This window comes from Trachurus japonicus, chromosome 24 (assembly GCF_045865225.1).
Source record: "Trachurus japonicus isolate A0001 chromosome 24, Traja_1.0".
In the NCBI taxonomy this organism is placed as follows: Eukaryota; Metazoa; Chordata; class Actinopteri; order Carangiformes; family Carangidae; genus Trachurus; species Trachurus japonicus.
In genome coordinates, this window is record NC_140930.1 from 15,965,612 (window position 1) to 15,990,024 (window position 24,413).

The 24,413-nt window shown below is 41.6% G+C and overlaps 3 protein-coding genes across 4 annotated transcripts in view; all 3 read left to right on the plus strand.

Annotated features, from left to right (window-relative positions):
• Positions 1-2,495, plus strand: part of grm1a (glutamate receptor, metabotropic 1a) — a 32,602-nt gene extending 30,107 nt beyond the window's left edge. Inside the window, exon 9 of one of the 2 annotated variants that reach the window (XM_085770277.1) lies at positions 100-2,495. In XM_085770277.1, coding sequence (XP_085626403.1) covers positions 100-904 — 805 coding nt within the window. In that variant the 3' untranslated portion in view covers positions 905-2,495. The remainder of the gene's footprint in view (positions 1-99) is intronic. The other variant, XM_085770278.1, reaches the window with a different exon arrangement.
• A 288-nt stretch (positions 2,496-2,783) lies between these two features.
• Positions 2,784-17,311, plus strand: rab32a (RAB32a, member RAS oncogene family). The gene is made up of 3 exons (XM_085770763.1): positions 2,784-3,258; positions 12,810-13,087; positions 16,133-17,311. Exons 1-3 carry the CDS (start codon positions 3,045-3,047, stop codon positions 16,280-16,282), a joined length of 642 nt encoding a protein of 213 aa, XP_085626889.1. The 5' UTR covers positions 2,784-3,044; the 3' UTR covers positions 16,283-17,311.
• A 1,312-nt stretch (positions 17,312-18,623) lies between these two features.
• adgb (androglobin) overlaps positions 18,624-24,413 on the plus strand; it is a 35,717-nt gene continuing 29,927 nt past the window's right edge. Inside the window, exons 1-6 of the mRNA XM_085770388.1 lie at positions 18,624-18,794; positions 19,148-19,352; positions 19,545-19,637; positions 20,784-20,855; positions 21,132-21,308; positions 23,929-24,068. Of these exons, the coding sequence (XP_085626514.1) occupies positions 18,736-18,794; positions 19,148-19,352; positions 19,545-19,637; positions 20,784-20,855; positions 21,132-21,308; positions 23,929-24,068 (746 nt within the window). The 5' untranslated portion in view covers positions 18,624-18,735. The remainder of the gene's footprint in view (positions 18,795-19,147; positions 19,353-19,544; positions 19,638-20,783; positions 20,856-21,131; positions 21,309-23,928; positions 24,069-24,413) is intronic.

The window sequence follows — 24,413 nt, forward strand, 5'->3', positions numbered from 1 at the left end:
CTGCTCTTTTGTGTTCTGTTGCTGCTGTTGATGTTGTTCTTGTTGTCTCCACCTCCCGGTTTCCTGTGATAGTAACTTGGGTCTTTATCTCGTTCATAGTTCTAATGGCAAGTCTGTGTCATGGTCTGAATCAGGTGCAAGACACCCTCCGAGGGGGGGGAATGTGTGGCACAGACTGTCTGTGCATGTGAGGAAACAGGAAGCCGGCTTGAATCAGACGGCGGTCATCAGGCCCCTAACTAACACCCCCGACCCCCACAGTTGTGAGCCCTCCATCTGCGACCTTGGCACAGACCCGCATCTCCCCCAAGAACCGCCTGGCGCTAAGCCTCTGTACAACCTGGTGGAGGAGGACGACGAGGGCGACGTGCAGCGCCCCCTCTGGACTCCCACTTGCTCTGGACAGATGCAAGGCCCGGAGTCCGATTTAGATAGGCCGGCTTCTTATTTGCCTTCTCACTTGACGGGCCGCACTACAGAGCGCTTGCAGGGGGCTGTGGTGGACACACACAGCTCCCATGTCCCTGCACTGAATGACCACACCGCCAGGGAGGCAATCCCTGCCAACGAGCCTTTGAGCTTGACACCTTCTCAGCTTCCTCTGGCCCCACAAGTGGGGGCGTTTGAAGAGGAGGGCCCCGAGGACGAGGAACTGGACCTCTTACACAGCTACATTTACAATGCCAAGGAGGAAGGGGAGGGGGAGGGCGAGGATTTAACTCAGAAGCCAACTCTGGAGGATTCCCTAGCCCTGTCTCCTCCCTCCCCCTTCAGAGACTCTGTGTGTTCGGGGGAGTCTGTCGACGGCTCCCCGGTCATGGAGTCGATGCTCGGTAGCCCCCCGGGCTCAGTCTACACCTCAAACATGCTCCGAGACTTCGCACACAGCTCCTCAACACTGTGAGAGCAAAAAAAGCAGGCGCTGACATTGTGTCCGTCAGCACAATTATCACATCACATAAACATGCATTTCCACATAGACGTACACGGACACACATGCAAACACATACAGATACATACTGTAACATTATTTACCTTTTGAAAACATACATTTTTTTGCTCTGTCATTTGTTTGCTTGTATTTATTACCCTGCTTTTTATCAGTAAGAGGTTACTCCAGTCTATAAGTAGAGAAACACCAGGAATTATACATGAGTGCTTACGTTTCTGAAGGGCTGTCGATGCACAAAGCCTTTCTGTCAAATGTTCAAACGGAGAACAGTGCCAAAACTCGTCAGCTCTCGTGCCAAATTCTGATGAACTAAGCAACACGGAGAATCATAATAAAGGATGTAGCTGTGAAGGTCGACAAGAAACACATGTAAAGAAAAGCTCAAGTTATGTGTACATTCATTATTAAGACACAACCAGAGAGCAAAAACTCAAGTCTTTAGATTAGCTCTGCTTCTCTCAGCTGCACATGTGGCCACAGCTGCATCAAAAATAAAACCAACAAAAACGACAAAAAAAAACTATTAGCTTTCCGCCTTTTTTTCATGCATTAATTTCACCCCAGCTTTCTCTCATCAGACCTCGCTGCAGTTTAAATATAACAAAGACCTAGATTAACGAGAAAAGTGCAGTAACTTGGTTGACTATTACTTCTGCTGTATGTGTTGCAAAGGTGTGCTCAGCAATCACAAAAATATTATTACCGAACTGAGATTCCGCCGAAAACTTGCGCTGTATGATATGTGAAATGGATATAATGTGCCAATCCGAGATGTTATCAACCTACATCCCTCGCTTTCAATTCTTACGATGTAGCTGATACAGGTTAGCGTGATTGTAGATGATGGCGATGTTGTTTATTCAGTTTACACTCCATCATTACCCTGAGAACAAGTTTTATGAGCATGGGATGTGGTTTAAAAAAAAAAGTGAGTTTGCTGTGACATTGTAATGGAAAAACACAGTACTTGTACAAGTTCTCAAAGTTTGTAATACTGTTAAGCCATCTCTTGTTTTTCACACAGGTGGTATGTTTGTAATACTGATAAATGTTTCTATATTTAGAATGTTAACTTAAAAAAAAGAGTTTATACATTTTGAAACTGTCCTCAGATACTTGTCAAGGAGCAGTGTGTTTTGGTTTTTTGGGTAACTTTTAAGCTAACTTGAGTCGACCTCTTGAAAATATTCAGTTGTAAAAGTAACCAATGATTAGTTGCTTCTTGTAATGACATGTTTCAATTTTGCTTCAATCTTGCATTATAAACTTAAGTAGTTTACTTGAGGTTAAGTTTCTTAGTTCTTTATCTATAAGAATGCAAATTATTTCAGAGTACAAGACTATACAGTGCATAGTGCAATTGTATTGTATTTCCAAATGTTTTTAGTCCGTTAAAGTGTAAGTTGTTAACTGATTTTAACCGATGTAAAATATATACAAGGGTGCCATCTGTTTAACACTGTCAGATCTAGAATGAAATAGGCCTTTATGTTTTGGGCAAGCTGAACAATGCTGTAAAATAAAAAACTATTTATATTAAGAAGACTGATTACTGCCTGAGACAGTCTGGAAACTGGTTGGAAAAAGAAAGTCCTTAGACTTCCAAAATAAGAGTCTGAGAAATTAAAAAAAAGAAAAGAAAATAAGAGTCACTTCTGTCCATATATTGGATTCTTGTTTGTTGTGTGAGATAAATTAACATCGGTCTCCTCGATCAGCTGATGATAATGACATTTGATTCATGCATGGGGGTTTATTGTAACCACAGCACCAGCAGCAGGAGGAGGAAGTCTGAACAACATCAAGATTCCCTGACATTTCCGGGTCCTATGACTTATCAGGTGGTTGCAGAGCGGCGGCAGCAACAGCACGGGGAGGAGGGGGAAGAGGAGGAGGAGGAGGAGGTGGAGAGTTAGGAAGGGGGGAGACAAATGTAATTTCTGTTTCATCTGGCCTCAGCTCAGCTCCCTGACCAGACCCAGACCAGTCCAGTCCAGTCCAGTGCCCGGGCAGCTCCTCTCACAAGGGAAGTCTATATGAGCGAGGAAAGAGAAGTGATCCGAGGTTTTCTTTTCAGTCAGTCAGTGTGAGCATGGCCGGGGGCTCGGTGTCTGAGTGTAAGGAGTACTTGTTCAAAGTGCTGGTGATCGGGGAATTAGGCGTCGGGAAAACCAGCATCATTAAACGCTACGTGCACCAGCTCTTCTCGCAGCACTACAGGGCCACGATCGGGGTCGACTTCGCACTGAAAGTCATCAACTGGGACAGCAAGACGCTGGTCAGGTTACAGCTGTGGGACATCGCAGGTAAGGACGCTCTGGAACCAGTTAGCGATGTCAAAGTTTTTTGTTTTGTTTTTTTCAGCAGCGTGACACACGAAAGGGGGAAGTTTCACCACTTTCAACTTCTTCCAGTTGCGAGATATTTCACAATATTTTGGCATTTCACGATGACAGTGAACTAAACTGCGAGAAATGTGATGGAAAAACTTCCCACTTTAAAATTCCCAGGCGGCTGTGAACTCATAGAAACAGGATAGGAATTTCCAGCAGGAGAAAAACAAAACAAAACAAAAAACCGGCTCATCACTGCTCATTGTCTTCTCCACTTAATGATCACGGCATCTCATAATTGTCAGAGGAATGTAGGTCACGTTGTTACAGTCTGAGCACACCTCCCTCCTCCTCCCCCTTTCAATGAAACTCAGCCATAATATAGGCCTACTTGTAACACTTTCTCAAGGGATTAAAGATGCGTTCATGGTCTCACTAAGAGACTTTACAGGCCCTGATCTTTATTCCAGGCTGTTAATCAACTTGCAGTATCACTATAGTCTGTATTTTCTTCAAATGTCCCTCTGTGTGTGCACAGTCAGCCTCTGTTATCCTTGTGTTTCTCAGAGGATTTCACTAAAAACTTGTGTAACTTCTCAGACGAGCTGCCAAAAGCTGGCACGCACTCCAACCTGTGCATTCCTGCAGCTTTAGTAAGCAAGAGCACAGAGAAATCAGAGCAGTGTAAATAAAGAAGAAAAAAAAAAAGTTTCCCCACATGCAGGCAGCCTCAGTCGAGCTCTCGCTGTTTGTCATCTGCATGGCGGGGAAATATCATACTGCAAACAAGAGAGTGTGAGAGTGACACGCTTGAAAGGACAGGTGAGAAGGAAGTGAGCAGAGATGGGGAGAAACCAGAAAAATGACTAAGATAACTTTTAAAGGCACATTACAGTTCAGTCAAGCAGGAATGAGGGTTTAATGACGGCTGCTGCTGGGTGGGTGAAGGGTGTGTGTGATCTCCCATCAGCCCTCATCTTTTCATGGTTAATCTGTTGTGTCTTCATAGCCAAAAATACTTTGACATTTGGGCTTATAAAATGGGTTGGTCATGTATGATGGGCCTCATACGGCTAAGTTACAGTGGCTGTTTTTATGTTAGGTGTAATGAAATCACATGTGTGTGTTTGTGTGTTTGTGTGAGCTGCTGTCATGCAAATGCCAACAATTTGTTTTCCCTGTTGGACTTTCTGGCAAAAGCTGTAAGGATTGTGTTTGCCCTTTAGGCAAAAATCTTTGAGCCTTATTTAGGTGGAGCTAAAACTGGAGTTGTTGGCAAAGACATTATTTCGTTTCCACAAATGCAATTTGTGCAGCGATGCTTTGTCATGGGTTCGACCACACCATATGAGTGTACATGAGGGACAGTGAGGGTGGAGGTTAGGCTAATCATTCACTGGGAGAGTGGCACTCAGAGAAAGGATAAGGAATATCTACTTATGTGTGAAGAGTATGCCAACAAGTAGACAAAATATAAATCTATCTGTATCACTGAATGTGGTAGTTATTTTCTTTTCTTCACTGTTAGGTGGGTAAAATGTGAGAAAGATGGCATATTTTTGTCCAATCAGGTGTCCTAAACCAAGAGAGGATGAGTTTGATATAATAAAGAAGTTAAACAGCAAGGTAACATTCATATTTGAGAACTTGAGAAAATATTTATTTTTACTCCAAAAAAAGTCTGTTAAGCATTCCTTAAATTATTTTACCTAAACGATTGCCACACTTAAAAATGCATAAGTTTCACTGTTCTTTACAATTTTATTTAATGACTTACAGATTAGTGAAGTCATATAGAGAGAAGGCTGGTAAAACTTCTGCTGTTATCAGGACTGGACTTTGTCATTTACAAGTTATGGCTCATTTCCACCCATATATGCACTACATACCCTCGTGCTGCCCTGGTTGACAAATGACATGCAGAAAAAACTGAAACGCAAGTACAACTCAACATGACCCTAAGTCATGTGTTTCCAAAGATGATGCACAGCAAACTACATTATACAGGAGAAGTGTAGCTTTGGCTGGGATAGTGATGGTGGTGGAAAATGACAATGTGCTACTGATTTGGTATGCTCCACAGAGGATGGGGATGTTTCAAGTACATCCTGTTCAAACAGCCTTGGCTGAAAGTTTTAGTTGTAGCTTATTATCAGGACCACTAAACTTTATCGCCAGAGTAGTGAGATTTAAAAAAAAAATAAAAAAAATCTCTCCTGAAAGTCTGCTGCTATGGGTCAAGTCCGCTGCATAAAAAAAAAAAAACTCACATGTCCACATTTGGCCGCTGTCATTTTCCTTCCCGGAGAATGAGGACTGTGGATTTCCCCTTCGTCTCTCACTTGTGAATGATCTCAGGGATCTGGACAGGGGGAGCAACGGTAGCCACGGTAACTCTCTGTGGGCATGTGGGTGTTGTTTTAAGACAATGTTACAAACTGGTAACCTGTCTGTTTGAATGATTTCTCTATCCCGTTGAAACGAGAAATGATTAGCTCTGCCTCTAGATATGTTCTATTCTTACTTGTGAACATGGTTGTGCAGGTCGGGTCCATCCTCTCCCTCCATCAAGCTCACACGCCCAGACAGATCAGGACAGATGGTTAGAAGACTGCTGTTTTTATATTTATTCCATCGCTTACAGTGGTGACAGAAAGGGGGTGGACAGTTTGTGTGTGTGTGTGTGTGTGTGTGTTAGTGTTAGGGGCTGGGGGGTCGCCACAGCTACTTACGTGTCTGTCACAGACTGATTGGCAGTGAGGGCTACATTTCCCCTCGCCACCGTCACTTGGTGCCCTGGCAGCATGCAGGGGCATCTGTGACTGAGTTGCCAGGGAAGGCCGTCTGCCTGTCACAGCCAGACAGCACTCAGCACTCGATCAGAGGATCTGTGAGGGTAAATAAAACACTTCACACACCACACACACACACTCAGATGGTCTAATATCATTCACAGAGACGAAGGAGCGCGCTCACACATGCTGTGCGGACGGACCTGTGTGTTGTTTACATGCACACACATGCGCACTCTGACCAGAAAGAAAATTTGGAGGTTAGATGACACGGATACTAAAACCTCATTATTGACACCTACACCAAGGCCTGGCCCGAGGACACTCCGAGGATAGAATAAGTAATGAGACGTACGTGTGTGTGTGTGGGTGTGAAGGAGTGAAAGCTGGAGGTATATTTGCCAAGTCATTAAGACCAGCCATTAAGCCATTTAATCGTGCAGGAAAGGAGGAGGAATTATCTTCTTGGCAACACTGAGAGGAACTTCAGAGTTAGCGTTGTCTTTTACCAACCTCAATAATGATTACAGTCTGGGAGGAATGATAGTAATCAGAGGCCTGTACAAGATGGGGGGGCACCATGGAAGTCAGTGTGAAGCTTGTGGCTGTCCCACCCCCTTTCAGCCAGAATTGCTATTCTCTCCTGGATTCGTCTCAGCCAGAGGACAGGATGATTACCACCGTGGCACAGAGGAGACGAGCCGACACCTTGTAGGACCAAACACTCCTGTAAGAAGCAGAAGAAGATTGCACATTTAATGGGATGTATGCGGCGTTTTCCATCACAGTGGTGTAACCTTCAGTCTTGAAAAGCTGAGAAAAACCTAATTTTACCTTGAACTTGAACTGTCTCTTTCAAACACCAATGTTTCTGCCAAGTGAATCCAAAGAAGTCACAAGATGATTAAAGGGGCAGCAATGAAACGCAAAATTGAATTTACTTGTTCCGTTTTTTGGTAAAATCTTTGCTTTTCTTGTTAAATATTGGATACTTTTACCTAGAAAAGAAACAAAACCCAACTGTTAAGAGACTTGGTCACAAATCAACCCTAATACGTATTTTCGTTATCAGATCATTTTCTTGATTGATCATTAGAAATCAACTTCTGTCTAATTTCAGTATCACATAGCATGCAATTTTTTTTTCTTGCTTGAACACTTACCGTACTTACTGAAACAATTAATTATCAAAACAGTTTGCTATTCAGTTCTCTGTGGATCAACTAATTGATTAATCAGCTAATAGTTTCAGCTCCTGTTGGGAACCAGCAAGAGAAATCTAATCGCTGCCAACCAATTTACCTCCATTTGACTCTTCAAGCTGTGCATGCTAAATGTGACATTGACACCGATTCGAGCACTAAGTGTGAATGAACAAATGAAGTTGTAGTCAATGGAGCAAAAAAAAAAATCTAGAAAGTGCAGCAGAACTTTAAAAGACAAGGTAGAAGGTGAAATAAAGAGAAACTGCTCTTAGAGGTGTTGGGCCAGTACGAGCCACCAGAACAGCTTCAGTCATCCTTTTTCTACTTTGTTGTGGATGCGTCTTTCTAAACAGAACAGTATGGGCAGCAGATTTTCTCCATCATTGTAGTTTACTCTGTATTCTACTTCAGCCCAGTTGTAAATTGATTGTTTCCTTTAACGTGCTAGATTCCACAACCAAACACTACGCAGAGATTAAGACCAAGAAAATGTTTCCACACCTCTGTCTTTAACCGTTTAACATTCTCCCAATGGGCCGGTCGGTCCAATGGTGTAAGGATCCGAGGTCATGTGTAGAAATCTACTACAAATATCTTCATTTAGAGCTAAATTCCTCCTAACCTTGTGCCAAGGCTTTACGTTGATCAGCCCCCACCAACCCCTCAGCTGGAGGCAGGGGGGAGGGGGACAATGGTAATACCCCTTGAAGGTGGACTCTATTCAGTGCTCGCCTCGAGGCCGTAGTAAGCCGTAGTAAGTCACTACTCACATGCTGCTCAGGGAAATTCAAACGTGCCAGTCATGTGTTGCTCACGGTCTTTTCCTGTTAATGACCGGACCTTGTGTTTGCCTTTTGTTATTTTGCTGTTGTTGGGAGGGCGAGTGGGGAAGTTTCACTGCCAGTTGCCTCCTGACAACAGACGGGAGACTGCTGCAGTTGCTACTGCCGTGTCTGGCTTGGACAGTTTCTATGGTAACCCACCCACAGGATATAGCAATATGTACGACCGTGGAGGAAACTGGGGTTGCTAGGGCTATGGATAATGATGAGACTTTGCTTTCTTTCTGTTTCTCCCACACAACAAACGAGAGATGATACAGTGGCTGTGACTTATAAAAAAAAAATTTAAAAAAACCCTTTCCTTTTTTCATCTGCTGATTCTGTAGGTTTCACGTGTTCATAACCGGCGGAGTGCCTAACTGTACTGTACTTTAGGTCACGCACCAGTATTCATCAGTGTGATACACTGAACTGAAATGTCCTTGTCTGAAGCCATTGGAATTCCACAATAGTTCACTGTCTCTCTTTACAGACAGTTTCCTGACGTACTCTCTCTTTAGTTCGTAGGCAGTTGCCTCATGTTGAGCGTTTGAGGCAGCAGCACACGTCTTTGTTCTCTCCTGCAGTCTCATGCTCCTCTGTGGCATTCGCTGGGTAAATACTCCATTGTTCATACAGCTCATTCCTTTCCTGTGTTTTATGCCGATTGGGTTAGAATCATATGACACTCATTAAGGCTTTTAGTACAATTTTATTTGTCCTTTATTTAGAGAGAAATTCATTTCCTGCACATCGTCAGAGTAATAGAAGGACCCCAACCCTAACCCAAAAATACAGCAGAAGAGTATCCATTGATCCCATTAAATTGATATACTAATATCTTTGAGTAGTAGTAGGAACTACACTGATTCCAAGATTCCTACACTACCTTGATCTATTGTATGACCTGTGTGTCTTACAGCAGAACCTTTAGATAATTGAGGACTAGCTCATGGCTAGAAATGCTAATAGAAAGTCTTAAAAGTGCTCTTCCAGTTTCAACAGTATGAATGAACACGAATGAACGGCTGCCCCATGAAAAACTCCATGTTGGCCGTTTGTCTTCCATCAGTTGAGAAACAATCACCTGAAAAAAGATGAACTGAAAATGTATTTTTTCTTCTAGGTTGCCAAACACTTGTTGGTTCTTTAGTTCACAGTGAATTTAATTATCCAGAATAAGAAGACCACTTTAATATCCCTTTTAAACTGTAAAAGATCGGACACAAAACAAATCAGTTCATCAAGCAAATGGATTCACAGTTTAATCCATGATGAAAATAACTGTTTTGTAGTTTGTATTTCACAAATTAGTCATTAAATCACAAGTGGTGCAGACAAGACTGTGTCTGCTGTTGTACTAAAGCTGGTCTGGGTTCACTAAAGGCAGCAGAATGATTAGCAGTACACTTGAAAGGCCATACATCATTGGACTTGCTGTCATTTAATGTTAGTGACTGCTGTGTGGAACCTCAGCGTCTTATCAATATCCAGAATAACTCATTACCTTGTACTACAGCCAGGTGTGTGTGTGTGTGTGTGTGTGTGTGTGTGTGTGTGTGAGGGCATGTGCACATGTGCTACTGTAATCACTATGGTGGTATTGATCGATGTAATCACTCAATATGAGTCTTTCCCATCCGAGCAACTGTCTCCCAGGAGGAGTGAGGTTCACACCCCCAAAGACTGGCTGCTCACGTATCGACCCAGCTGTAAGGACTGGACGTGTCAGAGAATCAAGTGAAATGTTGGACGTAGACATGTTGTCATGGCCTCTTTGGCACCCAGTAGAAGACCTAGAATAAATAAATAATTAATTATTTCCTATTTTCAACATTAATAGCTTCTTTTCGAATTTAAACTTATAGAAACAAGACGTGAATTAGAAGCATGCAAGTCGGTGACCACCAGTAACGTTGCACTTTCACACTTCTGCACTTCATGTGAACCGCTTCCTAATTTGAGATGAACAGGCATTTTCTTTTCATTGATTTCAAGCTGGATAATATGGTATACTTCTTTCTCCGTCAGTTTTTAATGTGAAATATCAACCTCTATTCTCCTGTGCCTTTTATATCTAGAAGTATTCAAGGCCTCTGTGGTCAGTATTGTTCAGTCACTCTCTGCTCCGTCGCGCTGCTAATGGTAACGCTGGACTCAGTCAAATCTTGCAATGTAATAGAAGGCAGAAAAGTATTTTGAAAATCATTAGGCCAGTCATTTCCCTCTATATTATGCCTTTGCCTCCACTCCATTCGATGTATGAGCACCAACAGGACTGGAAATGAAAGCCTTATTTCAGTCTATCGGCTCTTTATCCCACTGTGTCGTGTCTCTGGTGAATTCACCTGGGGTTATATCAGCTAAAATTAGACTCTCAATTATGAGCAATTACCGTCAGGCCTGTGGGCCCCACAGTGTATTCACTCTCTCGCTCACATCCGCACTGCGCCACGCCATTCTAGTTCCTTGCGTGGTTGGGTAAGTACCTATACAGTATACAGTTGAGCGAAAGTGAGCTGGGTGAAGCTGTGCTCACAGTTCCTCAAACCTTTTCCTTGGTTCGTTTTGTGTTTTGTCAGTCAGCTCTAGTGGAGGGTGTTAACTGTGTAATACATAGTACAATTACACTTGCCCTGTAGGCTTTCTTAAATTGGAGCAGTGTAGCAAAAATATGTGCTAAATCCGTCAAAAGCTACCTCAACTCACTGGAAGCCCGATGTATAATTGGAGAGACTGAGACTAAAAATATGAAATGAGCAGGTGCTTTGGCGACAAAATGTGTGATCTAATGTAGATAAATAGTAAACCAGACCAGACCACAGGATTGTAATCTGGTGTCTCCATTTCAGACAATGACTGCTAATGTTAATCTAAGTCATGAATATTTATGAGTCACTTATTGAGTTATTCTTTTAAATGTAGCATTTTGTCATTAACAAACTTCCTTGAACATAACTGAGGTATTCAGACTCATATTTTTAAACTTTATAAAAATCCCCCATCTAAGTTCTCATATGAAACGGCTTTAGTGCGTTTCTGCCAGAACTGTCTGAAACACATGGTTTATGTCATTTCAGAACCACTCTGTTGGTTTCCTGGCATAAAAATCATGTGTCTGTTCAGCAGTCTCCACAGCTGTCTGTTTTTTGTCTGAAAAAACTTTCAGTTTTGTATTTACAAATGAAAAGGTCTGAATCCTGGATTATCATCACTGATGTTGCTGGTCCATGCTTGTTTTCAGTTGCTCTTGTTTCAGGCAGCATGAATGCACCTAACTGTCCATAAAACATAGCCCTTGAATGACTAACTAACCTTATTTTGTCCAATTTTTAGGTGAGCAGCTAATCTGTGGTTATTAAAGGCTATACATTTGATATAACTGCATTTTCTTTTTATTTCAAATAAATTCAAGTGAAAATGTAAAAACAACAGTGATCAAAGCCCAGAACTAGTGTTGTGTTTTTAGCAAAAGCTCAATATAGTTTATTTGTCTGTGCTTAAAAAAAATACAGAAAACTATTAAAAACGCATCAATGTGACATTTGTCTTCATTACACTGAACATGTGGTCAAAAAGAGACAAAACAAAAACACTGCTGGAGTAAAAGGTCTCAGCTGACTTACTGTAACTTGTTCAATCTTCTTTAAAACTGAAAGTCTTTACATGTATTCTGTATATTTATGGCCTATCATCAAAGATTTAGGTCTTCTCTTAGAATGAATGTGGTTGAGCTAAGAGCAATATACAGCTTGGTGAGGTTGGAAAGCAAATTCATGGATGGGAAAATGTAGCAGAGGAAGAGTCAACTCCACGCTTCTCCATAAAATCTATACTGTAACAGAGGTAGAGATTCACTTCCCCCTACTGAACCACTGGTCTATACGCCTCAGTGCACAGTTATAGTGAGGTGACGTGGACAGACTTAAAGGTACGTTAGAGTGCCGTCTCTGAATTATTATCTCAGCTCAAGAGTCCATTTCCTCTTTGATTTTAAATGTGATGATTAATATGAAAATGTCTATGGAAATCTGAATTATTGAATTTATTTTCATTAATGTGGTGTCAACTAAAAAGCTAGAATACAGTTTGTGAATAAATACTGCAAACTACAGTCAGATGACCTAATGCATCATTGTTTTGCAGTAGGATGGGAATGGTGTTCTCTTGACTTGCTGAATACCCTTTGAGGAGCTAATATGATGTGACTGTAATTAGCAGATTTCGAGAAAAGTATGAGACAAAGTCCAGTTATGTTTTTAAGAAGAGGCCTCCACAGATTGATAGTGACACCCCACATCCCCTTGGTAATTCCCCTTGCTTTGCCTTTGTGAAATATCATCTCAGTTTTTCTCAGAGAATGACTACAGAGAATTGGCTTATTATTATTGCAGATTACTTCTGCCATTCTCTGTGCGGATTAGGCCCATGGCAAATTGAGGAAAGTAGGTCGAATAGGAACCATCTTTATTCCCATCATTTTTTGTCCATATAAGTAATGAAAATGAAATACCTAATATTTCTCCATTTACTGCAACCTGGCTCAGGTCTAGATGTTTGGGTTCATCTTTAAAAGCTTGTTTTGGTTCAGATGTTTAAGCATAATCTGCACATTAACAATTTCTTAATAATTCCCTGACTCCTGCAGCGTTCAAGGGTTTTGTATGAATGCAAATACTCCACTGAAGTGTCTTCCCATCCCACAGGTCAAGAGCGATTTGGGAACATGACGCGGGTGTACTACAAAGAGGCGGTGGGGGCATTTGTGGTGTTCGACGTGACGAGGGGCTCCACATTCGAAGCCGTCTCTAAGTGGAAGCACGACTTGGACAGCAAGGTGAAGCTGGCTAATGGCAGCCCCATCCCCTCAGTGCTGCTCGCCAACAAATGTGACCAGAAGAAGGAGAGCTCCAATAACACAGCCTTAATGGACAATTTCTGCAAAGAGACTGGCTTCCTGGGCTGGTTTGAAACCTCAGCTAAGGTGAGAGATCAATACATTACACAGAGAAGTTAGAAGTAGCATACATTCATGAAACAGACCCATGACATTTTACATACATTCCTCCCAATATCTGTTTAACAGGCTTCTTTCCTCCCTCAAAAGTCTCTTTGTGTTTTAATCTGAGGTATTCTACAGTTTGAAGCAGGGCTGGCTGGTTGAAATAGTTTGCATCATGGGAGATAGATGTTTCCTTTACAGCCTCGTGAGTCTGACTAGTTATGGGTTCCAATCTTATTCTCCACATATACACGAAATGTTTGTGGTAAATCAGATGGGATAAGACTGAGTCGGACAAAAAGGAGATACTGGACTTCTACAGTCAGGATATTTGTTTCATTTTTCTGAATGTTTTCTTTGCTTCTCATGACAGACAAAAAAATTGGGGAAGTGGAGCCCTGTCTGAATGGTGTAATCACTCTGTGGTGATTGTGAAATTGTCACAGTTACTGTTTTGTAAAGCACAAACAAATGTTCACATGAGTAATTTCAGTCCAAAATTCAGTGTTAAGTAGTAGTTTGTACATATTGATATTGAATTATGAAGAAGAGGTGGGTCTAGAATGACAGTGACCCGATATTTGTTTTAAAAAAAAGCATAGTTTTTTTTTTTTAACCTTGCTGTCTGTGCGACAACATCCATGGACATCCATCCATATCTTCCTAACTAGAGACAGCTCGTGTGTGATATGGTATCGCATGACGTTGATTGATGTTGCAGCCTGGAGCTGTGAGGGTCAAAGGGGTGGGGTCCTGAGAGATAATGTTGTGTAGTGTTTCAACTCAACTTCGGTCGCAGTGTCACAAGTTGGATGTTGCGCCGTCTGCACGTTTACATTGTGCACTCGTGGTTCTTTTTTTGAGAGCAGAGTTTGATGAAGTGAGATCACTTTGGCTGCATCCCACTTCTACAAAGGGTTCACCTCGGAGTTGAGCTTATACATCACTCAGCCTACAGTGTTGGAAGAAGCACTATATGTTTATCTGCTTCAGTATAAGTAGCAGTTAATGCAGTAAATGTACAGTGAAGTATCAGTGACCCATGTCAGTATTATGTGATAGGACTGTTGTTATTGATGCATTAACATAAAGTGTGCTTTAATGTTGTAGTAGAACAAGGTGGGATAAAATCTATAAATATGAGTTAAACTATAAAGACTATATACTATACTCTTCTATACTACATGATATGGTAATGGTTTGGTACCATACCATACCATACCATACCATACCATACCATACCATACCATACCATACCATACCATACCATACCATACCACACCGTACTATATCTCCTCTAAAGGTAATTAAATAGCGGCACAAACACCTCAGAATGTTTCATGTCTATCCACTATGTTGTAAATCTTTCACAGTCTCTCTATGCTACCATATTTCTATCAGGCTCCTCAGTAGGTAACTGTGGGAGGGCACCAGCTTGACACAAACTAAAGGCCGCATGTACTGCCTCATGTTCATTACTAAGACACTTTCCTTGAAAGTTGCAGTTGTTGCTGATGTGCGATGTGGATTTGTACTTTCTAACTATGAGACTCCAGAGAAATCCCCCTCCTGTGTCTTCCTCGCCTACGTTACCCATCACAGCCGTTTTTTTCTTTTTTTTTCTATTTTAATAGCTCAGTCTCTTTGTCCTATCAAGACACACACTTCTACATCTTAAACCACAACCACCTTTATACTATCCAAGTTGAAGAATGCTTTTATGAGTTTGGCAGCTTCAGTTTACTTTATTAACTCATTCCAATGACCTCAGGCGCTGCAGCCACGTCACGTGCTGTGTCATGTGAAAGGTGTAAGTGTGTGTGTGTGATGTGTGCAAAGCCTTTCTGGCCGTTTCCTTTCTTTGAGTGCAATAAACTGTTATAATAGTTTTATGTGCCCTGTCACCTGGTGTTAAATGAAACCCACAACAACCTTTGTAATTTTGTAGGGGAGTGCCAGACTTTTTGTATGAAGTGATTAAACATCAGCCGAACATGTAAATACGACACAGTCATGATGATGTTTCATAGTTTTCATCACAGATTTGTAGAGTTTTGTGGCTGGGGCTCTTCATGCAGTCAGAAATTTAGGGGTTGTTATTTTCTCTCTGCTCCTAATCAGCCTTTGCTATTATGTAATCAACAACTTAATCTCTAATTAAGAAGATAGTCTGCTTCTGATTGGTTCACACAATCAATGTTTTGCAAAGTCATAGAAGTAAAGGTGAAAAGTGATATAGGCAGTAGGATACTCACAATCATGGAGTCTTCCCATGTCACACTGATTCACCAAGATTTTATTCAGTGAGTGGAGACATAAAGATTAGAGAAGAGAGGGAGAGGGAGAGGGAGAGGGAGAGGGAGCGTGTGACTGGAGGGTAGCTGGTTCAGTTCCTGGCCCAGCGGGGTTAAAGCTGGGTGGGAAAAGTTAAAATGCAATGCTTCCCCCCTCCCTCATGAACACCAGGGTGGTTCCCTTCAGCACATGTCTTAACCCCTCAGTGCTCAGTGGACATGAAGGTCAGACCGTGGTTCTACTACAGTATACACACAACATGAGTGTGTTTGTTTTTTGTCTTCCTTTACTTTTCTTAAAAATATATATAAATATATATTATATACTTACTTTCTTGTTTGCCTTCACCTGATATGACCAGGCATCTGTGTAAACATATCCAGAAAGGCCATTCATATTCATTTCTTCCTCAGCCCACAGGATGACAGCTGCTGGCCACAGTGTGAAGGACGAAAGCAAATGATATTTTTTCTTTTTTAACCTCGTATCCTCTGGCCTCGGTCTGGCAACTGTCTGTCTTACTTTAACAGGCTGGTTCATAAATCTGAAAAAGAAACACTGCAGTGCCTGTGATGCCTTCTGTTAAATATAGTTTGCTGCAAGCATTAATGGGCGAGCAGAGGCAGGGTCAGGGGCTGGTGCCTGCACTGTCACCAAGGTGTAAATGTACAATGGTTTGTGAAAATTGGTGCTTCGTCACCTCTCTGACACACTGTTTTGACCTTTCCATAGGACAACATCAACGTGGACGAGGCAGCGCGGTTCCTGGTAGAGAATATCTTGGCTAACGACAAAGGTTTGCCGTACGAGGAGAGCAATGGAGACCGGATCAAACTGGACCAGGAGACTGTGGCCGCTGAGAGCAAGTCAGGCTGCTGCTAACACTCAATCCGTTCACATTAGCCATCCGCCTCCCTTTGGCAGGGTCTGACGCCTGTGGCTCTCAGCCCTCTACTGCAGCCTGGCAGAGGAGTATACATTTTTCGGGGGGGTCTTCAAAGCTCCAGGAACTTCTCCTCCCGGCACTGCTGCCCATTTGACCTGCTCATCCAAATCTCTCACTGTAGCTATCCCTAGGCCAGAACAGAAGTCCAGTTTTATCTTGATCTTGTCGCTAATGTTGTCATTGCCTCTACCATGCTGTTTCCTGCTCTGTCTCTCATCTCCAAGCCACAGGACCTTTACTACTATGTTTGTCTGACCACATATTTACTTGACTGTGTTTTCCACCGCCAACTATGAACTTAACTGAGTTCCTCGTACTTGAACTTGGCTACTTCTCCTGTTCTCCTCCTGACGGCCTCTAAAGACCTGGATGACACCACACCTGAGAGGGGGAGATGAAAACTAAGCAAATGGGTGAAAAACACAGTGAGAAAACAACCTGTAGCCTCCTAGTATTTGTCACTTTGGTTTATTTTCTCTCAGTATCCTTGTCATTTAACATTTGTCTATGAAACAAGACACTTTATTTGTCCAGTTTGTATTTCTTCCATGTTTGTGTGTCCAGCTGGTCTCATGTCAGCATCACTGTGTTAAACAATATCATAGTGTTACCGTGTATCATATTCCTTGTATGAGTTGTTATCTTTATCCCATATCTAAAATAATGTGCCATAAACCTTTTTTTTGTATTTTAAAAGGAGATTTTTGGAGGAAATCTTTGTTTAATCGTCTCTCCACCAGTATGAAAATGTAGATGTGATTTACGGTACATGTATTTGAAGTGTGTTGGGTTGTGTATCATACATTTGGTGAGATAAAAACAAAATCATACAGAGGACTACACTCTTTTGCACATAGGGATGCTAATCTGTTAAGTGTCTTTTTTTTAACATGGACATGAGATGAAGTTTACATGTGAAAGTACTTTAAATCTACAAGACCAAAACAGAATAAACATTTTAACAGGTCTGTGTTGTGTACTATAATTAGACTGTCTGATCACAAGTATTTATCGAATACATTAGGGGCCTATATTTGTTTTGTTTTTTTAATGTATATTGCCTAATAACAACAATAGCCTACTGCAGCAATGTTGCCTGCCATACTCAAAATCATCCACAGTGTATTCAATCATATCTGCACAACATTTAGCTCAAATACGATATAAACAGTTTTACTTCCATCTTTGTTATCATTCATTTTCCCAAGCAGATGTTTATTTAAAAAAATAATTTGGTTTCCACTGACGCAGATATCTTGGCTCAAACCAGTTTGACTAGATTATTCAGATATTAACACATTTCTTGTTATCAAACTTTGCGAGCACTTAATGCCTGGTTTAAAATGACAAGTTAGGGGCGGTGCGTGGAGCAGTGGTTAAGGCGGCCGCCCCATGTAGAGGCTACAGTCCTCAACGCAGGCGTCCCCGGTTCGAATCCCGCATCAGGCAGACCCTTCCTGCATGTCATTCCCCCTCTCTCTGCCTCCCCCTTTCCTGTCTATCTCACTGTGTGCTGTCAAATAAAGGCAAAAAAACGCCAGAAAATACACTTTAAAAATGACAAGTTAGTATTGTATTGCCATGCTTTAGCCTATAGTTTTGCCACGCAGCATCATTCTGACTCCACTTTTAAATGGGTGGCAATATTAGTGTATTTTTAAATACATTTAAAACATCCCTAAATATTAGTTAATGTAATGAAAGGTCAAAGGTCACTTTCAAGACCTCAAATGTCTAGTTTGAGAATAAAACCTACAGATTGTGTCTAGTAAAACAAGTGTGTGTGTGTGTGTGTGTGTGTGTGTGTGAGAGAGAGAGAGAGAGAGAGAGAGAGAGAGAGAGAGAGAGAGAGAGTGCATCATGTGACTCCACTTAAGAAACAGTGTGTGATAGTCATCAGACAACACTACAACTTGTGCTCTTCCACACACCAAATTGTTCCCAGAGCAGGAATGCATTGGAGGCGTGTCAGTTGTGTTGTGTTGTGCAGATGTTAGCTTACACATCAACTAGCCAAATTAAATACATCACAAGGAGACAGCCTTGAGGAAACACAGTGCAACTTAGTGCTCTTGTATTGGACTACATTTTTAATGTTTGTCCATCTGTTGCTAGTTTGTTTCAAACACACTTTATTATTTGAGACATTATACAAACATGACATCATACAAACGTCTTCATCTTTCAAGGGTAAAATCTGCCCACCCCTCACTATAGTAACCGGCGATGCAACAGCCCCAGACTCCACCCACGTTAAAGCCCTGTTGCCTAGCTACACATAAACTTCTAAGGGCAGAGACGTTTCCAAACAAACGCGCCTCCCGGGGTGTTACCCCGTCTTCTTTGCTTCCTGCTCAATTTTCCTGACATATTCATCACTCCAAGAGCAATGTCCAAGGCAGGGCCAAAGAAAAAGGAGTCGGTCTCCAGCAAAGTGTCTTTATCCGAGTGAGTTTCAGTTTATGTTGTTAATTAGCGTTGATGTTGGACACCTGTTAGCATTAGCGCCAGCCTGCACTGCTTGAAGCTAAAAGCTGGCTAACCATCAGCTCAAACTTTTATCTCTCACTGTTTGTCAGAGGCCTGAGAGCCACTTGACATGTCCATAATCACATATGGTATGTGTTAATCCTTAGTCCTTAATTCTGTGATCATCATAAGGATAACAGCCAGCAGTATCTAATAAGCTAATACCACTTTAACTGTGAGAGTATAAACAAGAGATTTACTGGGTTTACCCTTGACTGAATCTCTGCTTCTGAATTGGCTAATTTTGCTGCTAAATATTGACAAAGGGGAAGCCGAGAACAAATGAAAGGAATTGTTATGTGTCATCATTTCAGAGCAGCGTCCTTAGTTGCTACTTCCTCTGAGAGCCTTGGAGCTGCTACGTGGAAGTGCAAATTCCCCATTTGGCCTGAGTGGAGCGATACAGAAGTCGGCAAGGAGAAATGGGACTCAAGTAAAGGAGCTGAAGATGGAAAGACAAGCAAGAGTCCCAGTGGGGTAAATGTGGAGCAGAAAACATCTGAAATTCAAATGGATCATTTATCAGTTTGCTATACTGCAGTGCAAATCTTCTTCCCTCATCATTCCTTCCCCACATCTCAGCTGTTATTAATGTTGACACTATATTGTTTCTTTGTTCACTAATATAGTTTTTCATTACAACTTTATTTGTCTGCTTTGGGTCTGCAGTCATTTTTTGAAGATCCTGCGGGAAAAATCACCCTGCCTCGATCTTTGAAAGTGCACTCCTGGAAACGTCCCACAGAGTTTATTGTCAACAAGGTGACCTTCATCCCTCTATAAAAATGATATGGTTTCTAATGGAACAGTACATGTCAATGTCAATTTGACAATGTTGATCCATGGCAGTGTAAGCTGAAACACTTGTTGTACACTAGGACAGGTTAAGTGTAGATTATGCAGCAGTTCAAGCTGATGCCAATGATAACATAATCAAAATCATCCAGCAATTATGTTGTGCACGTATACACCAGTAGGGATGATGAAGTGATTTCATATCAGTCTAATGATCATATAAACACATCTCTTAATCAGAATAATTGACAGGCTCAGTAACTGATTCAATGATTGCAGCTATTACATACATTAAAAAAGTTCATTTCTTTGCTACATAGTGTGAAATGTAGTTATGGAAATCTGGTTTCTAGTCACCTCCAGTTAAGTTTTAATTGCTTCACTCTACTTTTCCATTACCCCTCTCTCAGAGCAGTATTTAGCAATTACTGGAAGCTTCCTGTGTTCTGAATAAGCCCTTGGTAGGTCACATGCTGCCTTTTCACTTAAGATGTCAAAGGCATTTTTTATTAATTTCATACAAGAGGAACATGGGCTAATCAAAACTGCAATCAGCTATGCAGATGCAGGCACCACTTCCGCTGTGATGTTCCCCCTGAATTGGGCTATACTGTGTATATACAGACATACTCCTATAGATCTGTTTTCCAAGTCTGGTGTGATTGACTGAATTTATCAAAAGTGTGGCTTTCATTTAGAGTGTCTGCAGTAATGAGAGAAAAAGCTTCCTCCTGTGACCCACAGAAAACCTTTCTCACCATCACCTAGCTAGCTCATTAATTCCAATTATTTAGTAACATGAAGGAGTCTATGAACATGATGGTTAAATATTCATCACAGACAGACAGAGAGTATCATGGCAGGGTTAGACCAGTTTAGGCCTTGGGATTAGAAAGGAAGCAGAAAGTAGGTCAAATATTCATGTTCTTTTTAAACGTGATGCAGTATGTGACAGTGATATGTGTTATTTTAATGGATATGTAAATATGTATGTATGTATGTGAAGATGCGACAACGTAATATCTAATAATCTTAAATCGGAAAGTCTGTCACTCATCAGATGAAGGTATAAATCTGTGCCTGCAAAGTAAACAAGGATGCACTTTCTTTCAGGGTCCTGTCGTTGTTGAAAATCAAATGACGTTTGACCTAATCTCCCCAAATGATCACCTGATTCACAGTGAGGTTAGTTTCAACACTTTCTACTAGTCCAGTAAAAATCACATTGACTTTTGGCTAGCCAGTATTGATCAGCACTTGGATAGTTTAATTTACATGTCAAATGTGGTGACGCCTGACTGACAGAAATGAATGAGACTCGGGTATAATGCAATGCCCAGTTGATTTAGTGAATGATTGATTAGATAATTGACGTTTCGGCGAATAGATTTAAAGATTGGTTGGTAGTTATTGGACCCGTGATTACTTTTCTCCCCCCTCTCTCCTCCATCCCCGATCAAGATAATGAGGTGGATCATCAGTGAGATCTATATCACTTGGACACTTCATAACAGCACATCTACAGAACAGCATGACTGGAAACCTTGGGAACACATCTACTCGCTGTGTAAGGTGGTGAAAAATCATGTGCCTCTCTACAACAACTACGGAAAATACTTGGTCAAGCTCTACTGGATGGTAAGCAAGACACAAACACATACAAGCAACCACTCATACACAGTTATCTGAGTCTTCTGAAGACTTTGTGAATTCATATTTATTACATGTTGTCCTCTTGGTCTGATCTTTGCACTGTGTGAAAATGCAAAAACATGGTAAAAATCCTGACATCCTTTTACATGAAGTCGTTCTGTTACCATGCCTCTTTGTTAATCACTCTCTTTTGGAGGAGACACGCTTGAAGTAATGGATGACATAAAATTGCGTTGTATTGTTCAGCAGACCCCATAGGATGCAGCAGATGAGAGAGGAATGGGGATGGACTGAGGATGGAGGCGGGGAGGAATGAGAAAGCCTTATCCACTCAGAGCTCAAATCAATCAGTCTCACTGCTGTGCCAGAAGTGGCTGGGCTTCATACATTGCCTGATGAATAGATAAGGCTTAACAGGAGTCAGCTGCTTCTCAGAGAGCATGGCTCAAGTTGGATATTGATGCCTAGTAAGTCTATGAGAGCAGGGACAACCCAGCGAGGACTTTATGCACTTCATTATCATTTATATCAGTCGTTAAGTGTAAGGGTTTTACAGATTTTTGGCTCAAGATAAAGGTCATCATTGGGATACTATGAAAAGTTGCTGGCCTGTGAGTTTCAGTATGTGCCACAGATTTCTAGGTAATGGACATGAATGAACACATCATTGCGTCACTTCAGAAAGGGAACTTCTTCCTGTGTAACAATTTGGGTCAACGAGAGAGAAAAAGACGCAGCTAAAAGTGGTGGTGTCCTGTAACACTGTGGCTCTCGCCTTGACAAACAAGCATGACACGGTTGTAGGCAGCAGTCCTCGTGCCAACCAGAGCACACGAACAGATGGTTGTTGAGATGGCATTAAGCACCCAGCCCCCAACCCTCGTTCCTGTTTCTCTGCCTATTTTGACTCATAGCCTCCCCATCTTTTCTCATCCTTTATTGTTCATCAACAATCTTATTGCTGTTTCTTCCTTCACGGCGCTGTGAAAAACCACCCTGTTTGCATTTTGCCACCCTGCTTTTTCACCATCCGACAACTCTGTCGGTCCCCCCGTCCCCCCTTTTCTTCAGTTCTCCTCTAACTTGCCCTTTCGCACTCTATTTTACCCCATCTGTGAACACATCAAGCTCCTCCTTGGGGCGATGGTTTGACAAGATAGTGGAAGAATCAAGAAAGAGAGTGTGCCTTCCCGCACTGTATATAGGACTGCATTGCTTGTGCACACTGCTCTCAGAGATAAGGGAGGCACAGCTGTGAACAGCCAGTCAGATTATCATCTGCATGTGCTGCTTTTCCTTACAAGCAGTGTGAAACTCCCCCAGACGGCCAGTAGACAGACCACTCCACAGATCGCATGAAACAAGCTCTGACACCACATATGAAAAGATGCAAGCTTAGCTAATACTAGGGGAAATATGGAATATGAAAATGTAATCCATAGATCAGACATGTTGTGGTGATTAGTTACATATAGATCCTGATTTACTAAAGGTTTGCGTGTGTAAAAATGTGTGCAAACTTGATTTCAACACATGTTGAAGCTGATCTACTAACCGGGTGCACTGAGGATTGCGTCTCTCAAACGAACAAAATAGTATGCGCAATCCATTTAGCGTGTTTGCCTTAATGATAATGCAAATATAGGCGTTTCTGTCAGGTAATGTGATTTACCAAACCTGAACAGATTGCAGTGGCTGTTTTTGCGTCTTTATTTAGCACATTTGAAAGGCAAGTCTTAACTGGCATAGCTTTGCTAAAGCCTTTATTGATGTAATACCTGCCAGGGCAAAAGTTCTTATATCTCTGCATTTCCTCATGTCTGTGTCATTCCAGCTAACTGTAGCAGTTTATAATAATTCACAGAACTAACTATTATAGGACAAAATCTGGGTTGAGTTTATTTCTAGTCAACGTACACACATGGAGCAGCACCAACATTAAGTGTGTTAAAAATCTAAATACTGCAGTTTGCACGTGCTGTCATTTAGCGGGTTACTCTTAGTGGATCACCTGTTTTGCATGCCAAACAAACACGCAAAATTTTACCAGGAGCATGCAATTTAGCTCCCCCTTATCTGGAATCTTAGTAAAACAGGCCCATAGTGTTTTAAATCTGGTTTTAGTGTTTGTTGTGGTGAAGCTACTCATGTTGCACACTTGGAAATGGGAGAATAAATTGATCATATTATATAGCAGTAGATGTTTTTAGGAAATGGTATCAATCACATTAGCTCCTCTCTAACGTAAAATTACTATTTCAGTAAAGGCAATTCAGCCTTTATTGCGAATGGTTATGTTGTAAAATTTGGCAGAAAGGGCTCTATTTTTTTGGGATTTGCTGTGTGAAGAATCAGAATCAGAGGGGTTGTGGAGGAATCTGCCTCAGCAAGCAGCATTGGCATGAGGGTCTCAGCAGACTGATTGTAGACATGTATGACTGGATGTTACCAGTCAGCTGGTGGCAAACTTAATGGTAAAAAACATGAATGAAACAGCTTATGCCCGAGTTTATCCAGTGCTATTCAGTGTTTCACTGTGCTAATATTTGAGGTGCAATGATCGTTATACCACATGTTCACTCACTGTGTCCTCCTTTGTTTTCAGGGTTGCTGGAGGAAGATCACAATAGATGACTACATGCCGTTTGATGAGGAAAATAACCTTCTCCTCCCTGCCTCAACCTGCCAATCAGAGCTGTGGCCAATGTTGCTGGCTAAGGCTCTCATTAAAGTGGCTAACACAAAGTGAGTTACTGTTTATTCCAACATAAACTCTATAAGCATATCAGCATTGCTTTGGGGAGTTGGGAAACAGTTGTTATTGTAGTCTTAAAGTAAGACAGCTTAAGAACAGACTCAGCCTTACAGTACATATATCCTAGTACATACCCACTATGCAGCCTGGCTCTAATAACACCACTGTAAAATACATCACACATTATACACACTAACCTTTTGTTCTCACCCTGTAAACCAACCCTTCAGTAAAGTCGTTTCCAGGGTTGTGCTATTGTCTAATTTTAAATTCATTGTTTGATCTCATGTGTGTACGTTGTCTAGAAACAACATGTACACACATGGAGCAGCACC

What these genes read in the sequence shown, in the direction of transcription:
- rab32a (XM_085770763.1), top strand. Translation starts at nt 3,045, where the DNA reads ATGGCCGGGGGCTCGGTGTCTGAGTGTAAGGAGTACTTGTTCAAAGTG. An exon ending in ACAGCTGTGGGACATCGCAG is followed by an intron (nt 3,259 to 12,809) that starts GTAAGGACGCTC and finishes CCCATCCCACAG; the next exon opens with GTCAAGAGCGATTTGGGAAC. An exon ending in GGTTTGAAACCTCAGCTAAG is followed by an intron (nt 13,088 to 16,132) that starts GTGAGAGATCAA and finishes ACCTTTCCATAG; the next exon opens with GACAACATCAACGTGGACGA.